This window comes from Sus scrofa, chromosome 6 (assembly GCF_054392235.1).
Source record: "Sus scrofa isolate SSC_HxYL_T2T_F1_AM1 chromosome 6, Sscrofa_HxYL_maternal_Yorkshire_Landrace_v2.0, whole genome shotgun sequence".
NCBI classification, from domain to species: Eukaryota; Metazoa; Chordata; class Mammalia; order Artiodactyla; family Suidae; genus Sus; species Sus scrofa.
Genome location: NC_139388.1, coordinates 132,725,282 through 132,738,105, shown reverse-complemented (window position 1 = coordinate 132,738,105; position 12,824 = coordinate 132,725,282). Strand labels below are relative to the sequence as shown.

Sequence of the window (12,824 nt, the reverse complement as noted above, 5' to 3'; positions counted from 1 at the left end):
ATTGAAAAAATGAATTGCTCTAATCACTGGGCAATCGATCTTTCCCAATTCTTTGTTTTCAGTAAAATTGAAAGCAGCCCTAATTGAATTGTCAGCTAATAGACTTAGACATACTCTACTGATAGACCACTCTGTGGTTACTTATTTCTGGTACCAGGCTTGGAGGGAGTCCCAGGACTGAATGTCTTCATGCCTTCAGAGCCTTTTACCACTGTCTCCTCCTTTATGTGAAAAGTCTTCTCACTGGTGACACCAAACAGTGAGAAACAGCAGAAGAATCGATGCTACCTTTGCTTCATTTAGTAAGAAATACTTTTCATTACAGATTTTTATATGTTTACTTTAGAAGGCTAATAATTGTTTGTCAAGTTTTATAACTGTATGTTCCAATTGATAATTGTAATGACTCAATCTAGAAATGTTTTTACTGTAAAAATCTGTTTTTACTTATTTTATATGATTTGATTTATAAATATAAAATACACATACCAAAAATCTACCACTTCACCATTTTTTTTAGTGTACAGTTTTGTCGTGTTAATTACATTCACATTGCTGTGCATCTAATCCAGAACTCTTTCTATCTTACAAAACTAAAAACTCTTTACCCATTAGAAACAACTTAGAAATATTTTTCACAAAGAGAGCCTTATGGCCTTGGGGAAAGTGTCTAACTTCAATTCATCTATCTATTTTTGTTGTAGAGAAGAGTGGCAGGGCAATCAAGCATAAATTATTAGGCTAAAATATCAGGATTAAATTCTCTTGGGGCAGTGTAATGGAAACAAGAGATCAAAGAGAAAAGGGAACCTTGTTGAATTTCTGATTATTATAATAGAGCTTGTTCATTCTATTTTAAAATGCATGATGGTAGTATCAAATCACTATGGCATTTAGATTTCATTGACTATATTTAAAAGATCATATGATAAAATATTTATTTTTAAATAAAATATTTACAGCATGCTGGAAATTAAATCCTTTGCAACTATTTATTTTTATTATGAAAAATTTCAATGCCAACTTAAAAGTATCTTATCCTTTTTATGGGGGCAGTTTTTCCAAAACTCTTTCAGGGATATCTGATATCTGAAGACCACTGAACTGGGGATGCCTGTGAAAGTGCCTGAATCACCATTCAAGTTCACTAGAGATTTAACCACCACCCCTAAGATATTCAGCATCTCATTGTGGATGTGTGTTCCCATGGCAGGGCTCATGACAAGGGTGACTGTTGAGCTTCACCCACTCACCTCTTATCCCATAATCAAACCCTAAAATACCTCAAAGGAAGTGGCACTACTTTGGGAGGTCATCTCCTCACTCTGTTACCCATTTCAAATGAGGCTCAGTGCTTACTGTCAACTGAAAAAAATGCACAACCTGAAAGTTAAGAATTATGTTTTATTTGGCAGACAAAACTACAAAACTGAGGCCTTAAACCCAGGACATAGCCCAGGAGCCAGATTATGTAGGAGTTTTTGCAACAAAGATGCAGTATTTGGAACATCTAAAGATTGCTGTTAATTAAAGAAAACTAGGTATCTCAAAGAATTGAGTGTTGTTCTATGTATGGAAAGATATAAAAGTCAGGGCTCGTTGAAATCCTTCCTTTGATATGTACCTCAGCTGTCTGGACCAGTATCCTGTGCTTTCCTATCCTGAGTCTCCTCTGGGTGCACCAAGGGGGCTGCAGCAGTTGACCGCTGGATGGCAGGCATCCCATTTCTATCCTGGGTTCCCCAGGGCTCCATTGGGGCAGCTATAATGTGATGGCTTGATGGCTGCAACATCCTTTGTTTACTGAGGCAAGCAACATTTTTTTTCATTGATAATACTAAAGAATGTTTTAAGAGAAACTTGTGTTACTGTGCCTGGCCTAGGTTAGGAAGTAAGTTACACAACTCTATCAAAGTCCATCTACCCCGTCTAGCACCCTGCTACAGCTGTGATATTTCTCCTTAAAGGACCCTGATCTACAGAGTAAAAGGCAACCTATAGAATGGTTTTCAAGTCATGTATCTGATAAGGAATTTTGTTTATGTTTAGTGAAAAGAAGGTGTGTACTGATTTAAAAAAAAAAAAAAAAAACTAATTGCGCCGAAAGTTAACATGTATTAGTTATGTGAGATAGGAAAGATGGTGGACTTATTGAAATTAACATTTGTGATGTATCTGGATAACTGATTATGAAAAATCACATTAAACTCATGTTGCTGCTTGATCTCTGGTGTTCTTGCAAAGCTTTGCCATCCCAGGGTGTCTCCCCTGCGTGTATGGGACTGTGTGCCTGGCTCACTGTAAGCCTGCTCGTGTACGTGCTCAGAGTGAGCATTAGCAGGAGGATGCTTGTCTTTTAAGTAACGGGAGAGGGACCCTGCCTCAAGGGGAGGCTCCTCTGACAACAGCAGGGCCCCAGCACATGGGTGCAGGGTTTAGTTTTGATTAGTCATTGAAGGTAGCTTTTCTCAAAGGTCAAGGTTTTTTTTATTCTGAGGCAATGCAGGATGGGTAAAGAGTTTGTTTTCTTTTGATTCTTAAAAGGGAAATGGGATCTGAGCCTCTGGTTTTCAGAGATCTGTGGAAATTGAGATCTGGAGTCTGATTCCCTTAAAATTGGTGATTATACATATGGTCCCTAGACTAGCAGCAGCTTCTCCTGGGAACTTGTTTAAAACGCACATTCCTGGAGTTCCCGTCGTTGTGACTCAGCAGGTCTAAGTATCCATGAGGATGCAGGTTTGATCCCTGGCCTCACTCAGTGGGTTAAAGGATTCCTGCAAGCTGTGGCACATAGGTTGCAGATGCAGCTTGGATCTAGCATGGCTGTAGCTGTCACCAGCTCCGGTTCGACCCCTAGCCTGGGAACTTCCATATTCTGCAGGTACAGCCCTAAAAATAAAGTAAAATAAAATGCACATTCCTGGGCTGCATTGCAGATTAGCCAACTCCAGAACTCTGGGGTCCTCCAGGTGATTCTGATGCCTCCTCAAATTTTAGAACCACTTACATCTGTATGGTTTGAGTTTCATTGCCCTTAACTCATTGACATAATGTCTGGATGGTATAACTATTAGTTTTGTGTTAACATTAGACATTTCATTTTTGTGTATTTTGGAACCAATATAATTAGTTTTCAGTTATATAGAAGAGCACAGACTCTGTCCTGAATGATGAATAAAGGTCCCTATTGCCAAGTGAGAAACAGCAGCATGTCCTGGGCCAGCACCCTCAGTCCAAACAATCAGAGGCGGTGCCCTTAGATCACTGGACAGTTCAGCCCATGGGAGGTGACCTAGGGTCCTCTCCTGGCAGGCAGCCTAGGTCTGCAGGCAGCACAGTGGGCATCTGAGGCAGGGCCAGGGGCCGATGGGAAAGAGGCGGGCCCTGTGTGTTTCCCAAAGCAGGAGAGTGAATAGCGTCTTTTTTTGAAGAAAGACCGGCTGTCTTGCCTGCCAGTCCAGAGCATAGCACCCCGAGATTTGTGAAGCATCTTTTTTTACCAGGTTCTTTCTATTTTGCTTCCACTTCTGAGCTTTCTGAATTGCAACCATTTGGTCTTTTTAAAATGCACATCATATCAAGTAATTTCCTCCCTTAAAATAAAAATTGTAAAATTGTTACAGGACTTCCCATTGCCCTTAGGAAAGAGTCCAGAAGTTGCAGCTGCTGCCTTGCTTCCCTCCTGCCTCTGAGAGTCTGACACTGCCCCAGGGCTGTGCACACACTGTTCCCTGGACCTGGAGATTCACCCCAGGGTCCTCGGATGAGGTGAGGGTCTTCACTAAGCAGTGACTCCTGTTGCATTCCTTCTGCCTTGCTTATCATTAATTTGACATTGCTTTTTTCCCACAGCCTGAGCTCCAGCACCTGTCCAATCCTCAGGACATGGTCTTTGTTGAGTGAGCTGTCCCCTCACACTGCCACCTCCCTCCTTCATGGGCTCACATAGGTTCCATGAGGCAGGGCTGCTGTGGCTGTTGCAGCTGTGTCCCAGGCCTCCTGGAGGCTCAGAAGATACTCCCTGGTTAAGCGAACAAGCCACACCTTGCTTCTGACTCCCTTTCCTTGCTGTTCACATACACCTTGTCTGTTTCCTTGTAGTTTGGAGCTGAGTTCCGAAGGTTCTCCTTGGACCGTCAAAAGCCTGGGAAGTTTGAAGACTTCTACAAGCTGGTGCTGCACACCCACCACATCTCCAACACCGAGGTGACCATCGGCTACGCCGATGTGCACGGCGACCTGCTGCCCATCAACAATGATGACAACTTCTGCAAGGCCGTCTCCAGCGCAAACCCCCTGCTTAGGGTCTTCATCCAGAAACGAGGTACCAAGGCTGAGCTCTTTTCCATTTTGTCTGTCATTATAGAACTATATGATTCTGTTTTCTAGTCTGTGGAGGGAAACCAAAGAAATTAACATCTGTTTGGTCAAATTAATTTCTTAGGAAGGAATAACAATATTTAAACTACATTTCCACCTTAAATCATGTTGACTTAATGATTTTTAAATACTGAGGAAAAGATAACAGTGATATTTTCAGTATTTTAACTGAAAGCATGAGCCAGTAACCCAAGAATGAACCTTAAGGTTGTCAGTGTATGTTTTCCGCAGTCTTTTTAGGGTTGGAAAAAAATGTTAGCTTTAGATTTTAACTTTGGTTAACTTTTAGCTCTGAAGGCCTAGCTTTGCTGCAAGGAACAATACCATTTTATGTGAAAGCAAATTACTTACACAGGTTAATGGTTGAAAGAGGGCACCACGCTGTGGAGTCACGATAGATTTGTTTTCTCATTTCTAAACTTGGGAGAATTTAACAATCCTAAATAACATACAGAACAAAAGAACCACCGGCAGGTAAGGCCTGACACTCAGAAAAAAATGCATTTCATGATTGACCTGATTCTGAATGTCCCTCCTTCCGAGTGGCCCTCTGTGCCTACAGCAAGAGTGGACCACCCTGGCAGAGCAGCATGGCAGTGGGGACACTTGCAGAGCTGCAGCACACTGCATTCAAGGTCGTGGACTCTCATCAAATGGGGAAAAGGGGGAACAGTCTTAGTCTCCAGGGTGGTGGGGCAGCCTCACAGAGACTAGGAGTAGCCACACAGTGTGCTGGGTGGAAGGCCTTCCAGGGTAATACGAGTCACCTGCTATTGGATGCAGCAGTAGTTCTATATAGTCCATACCTCTGCATATTACAGGTCTGTCTGTCTGTCTGTCTGTCTGTCTATCTATGAGACAAGCATGGTAAGTGTAGGGAGGCGGGGGGCTGAGGTTTGGAGATTTGGCACCTGACTCTCTCTTTGTCACCTGAACCCTCCTTTGCATGATGTGTTCTAGCAGCACTTGGCAGGCAGCTTGTCCTAAGTTGAGGAGGCCGCACACGCAGAGTGCTCAGAGCATGCTGGCCACAGCCAGGGCTCTGAACACTGGCTGTTGCTGTCCTCTTGTTTGTGGTGGTGGGAAGGACCGTACAGAAAGGGAACAGCAGGGGACCCACTGACCTCACTTCAGACTGGTTCTCTGGCACTAGATCAGAAAGCTTTGCATCTGCAGCCCTTGCTGAGCCTTGTGTCCTGCTGATGGTCCCGAAAAGTCAACACAGCTGTCACTTCCTCACAGTGGCCCCAGGGAACTGGCGTTCACTTTCCTGTAGGGCTGCTGGGGCATCTGCACAGTCCCTGGGTCTGCCTCCTTGTTCTGTTCCTCCTTCCCTTTGCTGTAGCCACACCTGTGCCCGGCTGTCCCCACCTGGAACTCGCTGCCCCTCATACCTGTTGGGTGCCTGTTCACATACCACTGTCTCAGAAGGGCCTGACCTCAGCGCACGCTCCCTCTGCCCCTTCTCTTGCCTTTTTATTCTGCTTTCTCTGTGTTGCACCATCAGTTGCTCTAGGGCTGGCATGTTGTCCAAATCCCACGTCCGCATCTCTGCCCTGGTCATCCCAGCTCAGGGCGTTGTCCCGCAAGGTGCGGAAGTGTGAGCAGTGGGTGTGGAGCCCTGTGTGAGTGACAGATATGTGCAGGGACTTGGTCCCCTGCCATGTAGGAAACAGGTCTCTCTGTGCCGCCACATGTGGGACTGGGGTTCGTGGCACTGCAGCAGGCATTCTTTGACCTTTAAGAGGCCAGCCCCAGTGACACTTGGCAACCTGTGCTGTTGATTCATGAAAGCCCAGGTGAGACAGGAAGTGCTGGTGGAGGTGCGCCAACTTCCACATGTGGCTCACATGGCTTTGCTGCTCAGCTTGCTGGGTCAGGCCCTGTATCCTGTGTTTATTATTTACTTTTTCTTTCTCCCTTGGCCTCAAGAAAAATAGCCCAAAGTTTAACTAACTGGCTTAGGGTTTCTAACCCTCTCATGTTTTGCTTTTTTTTCCCCCCCCAACAATTTCAGCATATAGAAGTTCCTGGGCCAGGGATGGAACCTGTGCCACAGTTGCAGCCTGTGCCACAGCTGCAGCAATGCCAGATCCTTAACCTGCTGCGACACATGGGAACTTCCACCCTCTCATGTTTCAAGTGTGAGCACTTCGCCTACAGCCCCTGCCTTTCTCTGTGATGTGACAGCGAGGAGCTGAACTCATGCCCTTCCTAGCACTTTCTTACTGGCTCTGCGACCTCTGAGTCCTAATGTTCTCATCCATAAAATGAGAGAGCCCACCTCAGGTTGTTGTCAGTCTTAAAAAGGAAAATGTTCCCAGTGTTCACAAAGCCTGGCCCCTCAATCCTATCTGGGTTAATTGGGGCTCCCTTCTCATCATCCTCAATGGCCCCTAACTGTAAAGACTAAGTCCCAGGGGGAGAAGCAGGGGCAGTTCTAGGAGAGGCAGGGGCAAATTGGGGGAGAGGCAGGGGCAGCTGGTTTCCATGGATGGCAGCAGCCGTCCTGATTGATGCCATCTGTGTTCAGGAAAGACTTGCTAACCATGTGACAGATGTTGTCTGTCCTGGGTGGGGCAGAGCTGAAGTTCCCCTGGAAATGACACTCAAGTCCTTTTCCTACAGTGTGGGTTCTGAGGTTTTGGTCACAGTAATGTCATTTTCATGATTTTACTATAACCACACCCACCATCATTTACTTAATAACTTTTTGTACATTGGTGTATATTGTAAGAAGAAATTATGTTACTATCACAAATGAAGAGTCATTCTTCTAACAGATGTTGAAATAAACCTCAGTAATATTTGGGAAAAGTAATGTGTTTGCCACCTACTAATCTCTTCTCTTGAACCACACACAGACATCATAATAAAACTTGAGACCAGCATTCCTTATGAATATAGATGTAAAACCTCTCAACAAAATACTAGGATATGGGAAAAATGTTTCCATGGTGATGAATAGATAAACTAAATGTGGTGTATCTATACAATGGAATATTACCCAGCCATGTAAAGTAAAGGAATAAAGTACAAAAGGATCCATGCCACAGTACAGATGGAAAATAATGCCAAATGAGTGAAACCAGTCACGTGTTGTAGGATTCTGTTTACAGTCTATCCTCATCATGTGTGGATTCTGTGTCTGTGAACTCACTACAGTTTATAACCCCAGGGTCAGTACCCTGGACCCTTTTAGAGTCATTTGCAGATGTGCACAGGCTGCTGATGTAAATTCCAGCTGAGGCTGAGTAGGTGCTGCTCTTCCTGCTGGTTTCAGGTCATGTCACGAAACAAGCGTACTCTTCACAGTCTATATAGTGGCACATTTTCCACATTTTGCTGCTGCTGCTTTTTGTAAAATTGGGTTAAAATACCATCACCACCATCCATCCCCCTAACTCTTTTCTTCTTGTGAAACTGAATCACTCTACCTTTTAAACACTAACTCTCTATTTTCCCTCCCCTATCCCCAGGTAACCACCATTCTACTCTTTCTGATTTTGACAACTCCGAGTACCTCATATAAGTGAAATCATACAGTATTTGTTCTTTTGTGACTGGCTTACTTCACTGAGCTGATTGTCCTCCAGGTTCCATGCTATAGCAAGTGTCAGAATTTACTCCTCCTTTAATGATGAATAATATGACACTATGAATATACCACATTTTGCTTATCCATTCATCCATTGATGAACACGTGGGTTTTTTCCACATTTAAGCTATTGTGAATAATGCTGCTGTGAACATGAATATATCTCTTTAAGACAAATGTCTTTTTGAGATCCTGCCTTCAATTCTTTGAGTATATACCCAGAAGCAGAATTGCTGGGTCACAGAGTAGTTCTATTTTTTATTTTTTGGAGGAACCCCCATAGTACTATTTTCCATGGTGGCTGTTCCATTTTACATTCCCACCACAAATCAATCAAGGGTTTCCAACTTCTCATCCACACCAACACTTGCTTGCCAGTTTTGGGGTCATGGCCATCCTCATGGGTATGAGGTGGTAGCTCGTTTCTTGTTTTGATTTGCATTTCCCTGATTATAAGTGATGTTGAGCTTCTTTTCACTTGCTTAATGACCATCCCTATATAATCTTTGGAGAAATGTCCATTCAAGTCTTTCGCCCAATTTTCCCTGGGATGTTTTTAGTTGTTGAGCTTTAGTTCTTTATCTGGCTATTAATCCCTTATCAGATACATTATTTGCCAACATTTTCCCCCTTTCTGTGGGTTGCCCTTTTACTCTATGGATTTTGTACAAAATTTTTTAATGTTCCTGAGGTCCACTTTGTCTAATTTTTCTTTTGTTATCTGTGCCTTTGGTGTCATATCCAAGAAATCACTGCCATATCCAGTGTCACAAGGCATTTGTCCTATGTGTTCTTCTAAGAGTTTTACAGTTTTGGGTCTTATATTTAGGTTCTTGATCCATTTTGAGTTAATTTTTGTATAGGATGTTAGGTGAGGGTTCAGCTTCATTCTTTTGCTTGTGGATGTTCACTTTTCCAACACCACTTGTTAAAAATATTGTCCTTTACCAATTTAGTGGTCTTATCACCCTTGTAAAAAATCATGAGACTATATATGTGAGGGTTTATTTCTGGGCTTCTCTATTCTGTCCCATCTATCTCTATGTCTGTTTTTATCCAAATATTACACAATTTTGATTATTACAGCTTTGTAAGAATTGTTAGCATCAGGAAGCATGAGTCCTCCAGTTCCGGCCTCTTTTTCAAGATTATTTTGGCTCTTTAGAGTCCTTTAAGTTTCCATATGAATTTAAGGATGAGTTTTTCCATTCCTTCAAAAAAACATCATTGGGATTTTGATAGGGATCACTTTGAATCTGTAAAATGGTTTGAGCAATGTTGACATTTTAACACTATTAAGTTATCTGATCCATGAACATAGGATATTGAGGTGATCATATGCTTTTTTCCCTTCTTGTTGTTGATGGATTGATTTTTGTGTTTACCATCCTTGCATTCCAAGAAAAATCCCTCCAGGTCTTAGTGTGTAATCCTTTTACTTGCTGCTGAAGTCTATATCCTAGTATATTGTTGAGTATTTTTGCATCAATGTTCGTTCATAAGGAATGTTGGTCTGTAATTTTCTTCTCTTATAGTGCCTTTGTCTGGCATTGCTATCAGATTTATGCTGTCCTCTTATAATGAGGGGGGAACTATTCCCTCTTGAATTTGGTGGGAAGTTTGAGAGGGATTGGTATTAGTTCTTCTTTAAATGTTTGGTAGAATTCATCACTGAATCCATCTGGTCCAGGACTTTTATTTGTTGGGAGATTTTTGGTTACTTACTCAATCTCTTTAGTCTCCTTACTAGTCTATTCTAGTATTCTAATATAAACAGATTTTCTGTTTCTTTTTGATTTAGTCTTGGTAGGTTTTGTGTTTCTCTAGGAATTTGTCCATTTCATCAGGGTTATCCAATTTGTTAATGTAAAATTGTTCATAGCACTCTCTTCTGATCCTTTTTATTTCTGTAGAAATGGTAGTAATGTCTTCACTATCATTTTTTTTTTTTGTCTTTTGTCTTTGTTGTTGTTGTTGTTGTTGTTGTTGCTATTTCTTGGGCCGCTCCCGCAGCGTATGGAGATTCCCAGGCTAGGGGTTGAATCGGAGCTGTAGCCACCAGCCTACGCCAGAGCCACAGCAACTCGGGATCCGAGCCGCGTCTGCAACCTACACCAACAGCTCACGGCAACGCCGGATCATTAACCCACTGAGCAAGGGCAGGGACCGAACCCGCAACCTCATGGTTCCTAGTCGGATTCGTTAACCACTGCGCCACGACGGGAACTCCGTTCACTATCATTTTAATAATTCGGGTCTTCTCTTTTTTCTTAGTCCATCTAGCTAAAGATTTGCTGATTATATTGATCTTCCTGAAGAACCAACATTTAGTTTCAGTAATATGTTCCACTGTTTTTCCCTTCTCCATTTTGTTGATATCTGTTCTAACCTTTCCTTCCTTCTGTTAGCTTTCACTTTAGTTTGTTCTTATATTTTAGTTCTTAAGTTGTAAGTTAGGTTGCTGATTTGAGACTTCTCTTGTTTTTTAATGCAAATAGTATAGCTATAAATTTACCCTTAGCACTGCTTTTGCTGTATCTCATGAGTTCTGTTATGCTGTGTTTTCATTTTTTGGATATTTACATTTTGTTTATATGTCATTTTCTTTGCTTTCCTCACATCTTCCTAAAACTCTTTGGGCATTTTTAGGACTGTTGTTTTAAAGTCTTTGACTTTAAGTCTTCTCAGGGACAGATTCTGTTGAATTATTTTTTATCTGTGAATGGGCCAGTTTATTTGTATGCCTTGTGATTTTTTTGGTTGAACATTGGACATTTGAATCTAATAACGTGGCAACTCTGGAAACCAGGTTCTACTCCTTCCCCAGGGTTTGCCAGGCAGTGGGTTGGGGGTGGGAGGGTGGTGGTGTTTTAAATTATTTTTGTGGGCTGTCTGCGAAGTGTCAGTATGAGGTTTAAAATGAATAACTTCTTAGGTTTTTTCTGAGACTCTCCTTGGGCATGAGCAGTCACTGTCTTTCCTCATATATGCAGTTGTTTTTAATGTCTTAGTTTTAATGTCTGGCTAGTGAATGGGGAAAAGAGAAAGAGGGGGGATAAAAGGGCATTCACCTTTGAAATCCCCTGGAGATCACTTCAGCTCGTTGAGGAGGGGTCGCAATAGTTCCAGGAGGTATAACAACAATGGCCACTTGCCTCTGGCTGCACTTTTATGATCAAAAGAAACAGTCAGCATCAGAACACAGATTCCTGATGTTTGGTGGACAGGGCCCTCTTTGCCCACCCTGGTTCCTGCAAGCTGCTCCAGAAATACATGCGCAGCTGCCTGCTGTGTGGCTGGGGGTGGGATGGGTGGGTGCTCCTGTGCTAAGACCTGAAATTGACCAGAGCGGATTATGGTGATCTTCCAATTCCTCCCCCTGAAGTTGCAAGCCTTCAACAGGCCCTGATTTCCAAAACAGTTGTATCAGACAGATCCCCCCCCCCATTATTGGCCCATTCCTGCTGCTTCCTCCTCCACTGTCATCCCAGTATCCCTGTGTGTGTGTGTGTGTGAGTGTGAGATATTTCACTGTTTAAAATTACCCTCAAGCGTAGTGTTAAAGTGCTGTAGAGTTTCCCTAAACATGAGATGGATGCGATGTGCTTGACTTAGAAAATGCTTTTGGCCATGAGTTCAATTTTAATGAATCAATAGTGTATATGAAATAATATATCTTAGCCAGAAACACATTAAATCAAGTTTATGTATTGCTCAGTGGATGAAAATGTGATCAGAGGCTCACAGGACCCTAATCCTATATATTCTGGCAGCCATGGTTCAGTATTCAATACTTTGGTGTTCATGGAGCTTTGTAAAACATAGCGATTGTGAATAGCAAGAATCAACTGTATATGAAAAGTCCAGAATGGGCAAATCCATAGAAACAGAAAATAGATTGCTGGGGGAGGGGGCAGAGGGATTGGGAGGTACGGGGTTTCCCTACTGGATGGTGAAAATATTCTGGAATTCGATAGTGGTGCTAGTTGCACAGCTCTGTAAATATACAATAACCATTGAATTATATGTTTTAAATGGGTAGGGTTTATGATATGTAAATTATATCTCAATAAATTTGTTAAAAATAAAAAGTATGAGATTAAAACCAGGTTCTTCTGGGTCCGAATCTCAGCCCTGAGTGAAGTCATCTGGGCTTATCTTAAGCCTTTTTTTCCAAAATTCTGCCATCCTCAATCTGTGTGAATACTTTGACTTTTTAATTAATTTATGTATACAAAATTTTTAAACAATCATCTCTTCCCCTGGTAACTTTGTGCTTCATTTGATGGCCCCAGCTGTAAGTAGCTCCTGCTGTCCTGCTGCATTGGCATTGAAACACAAGACAGCACCCTGGACACTGGAGCTGGTCCCCAAAGGGCTTCTGATAGAGGAGGAACCCTGGCTCCCACCTTGAACTCAGTAGGAATGGGGATGGCAGGCACAGTAACATCAGCAGGACCTGCAACTTGTTACCAGTAGAAATCACAGATACCATTTTTATGTCATGTGTCACTTGTAGCCAGAGATCTTGAATATCACTTACATTATTATTATTATTATTATTATTATTATTATTATTATTATTATTATTATTATCTATTCTAGGGCTGCACCTGCGGCATATGGAGGTTCCCAGGCTAGGGGTCTAATCAGAGCTGTAGCCGAAGGCCTACACCAGAGCCACAGCAACTCAGGATCCAAGCCGCATCTGCAACCCACACCACAGTTCATGGCAACTCTAGATCCTTAACCCACCAAGCAAGGCCAGTGATCGAACCTGCAACCTCATGGTTCCTAATCAGATTCGTTAACCACTGAGCCATGGCAGGAACTCCTATCATTA

General features: G+C 42.5%; 1 protein-coding gene across 1 annotated transcript in view; it reads left to right on the top strand.

Annotated features, from left to right (window-relative positions):
• PARD6G (par-6 family cell polarity regulator gamma) overlaps nt 1-12,824 on the top strand; it is an 89,746-nt gene that overhangs the window by 20,989 nt on the left and 55,933 nt on the right. Inside the window, exon 2 of the mRNA XM_013993972.3 lies at nt 4,105-4,327. Within this exon, the coding sequence (XP_013849426.1) occupies nt 4,105-4,327 (223 nt within the window). The remainder of the gene's footprint in view (nt 1-4,104; nt 4,328-12,824) is intronic.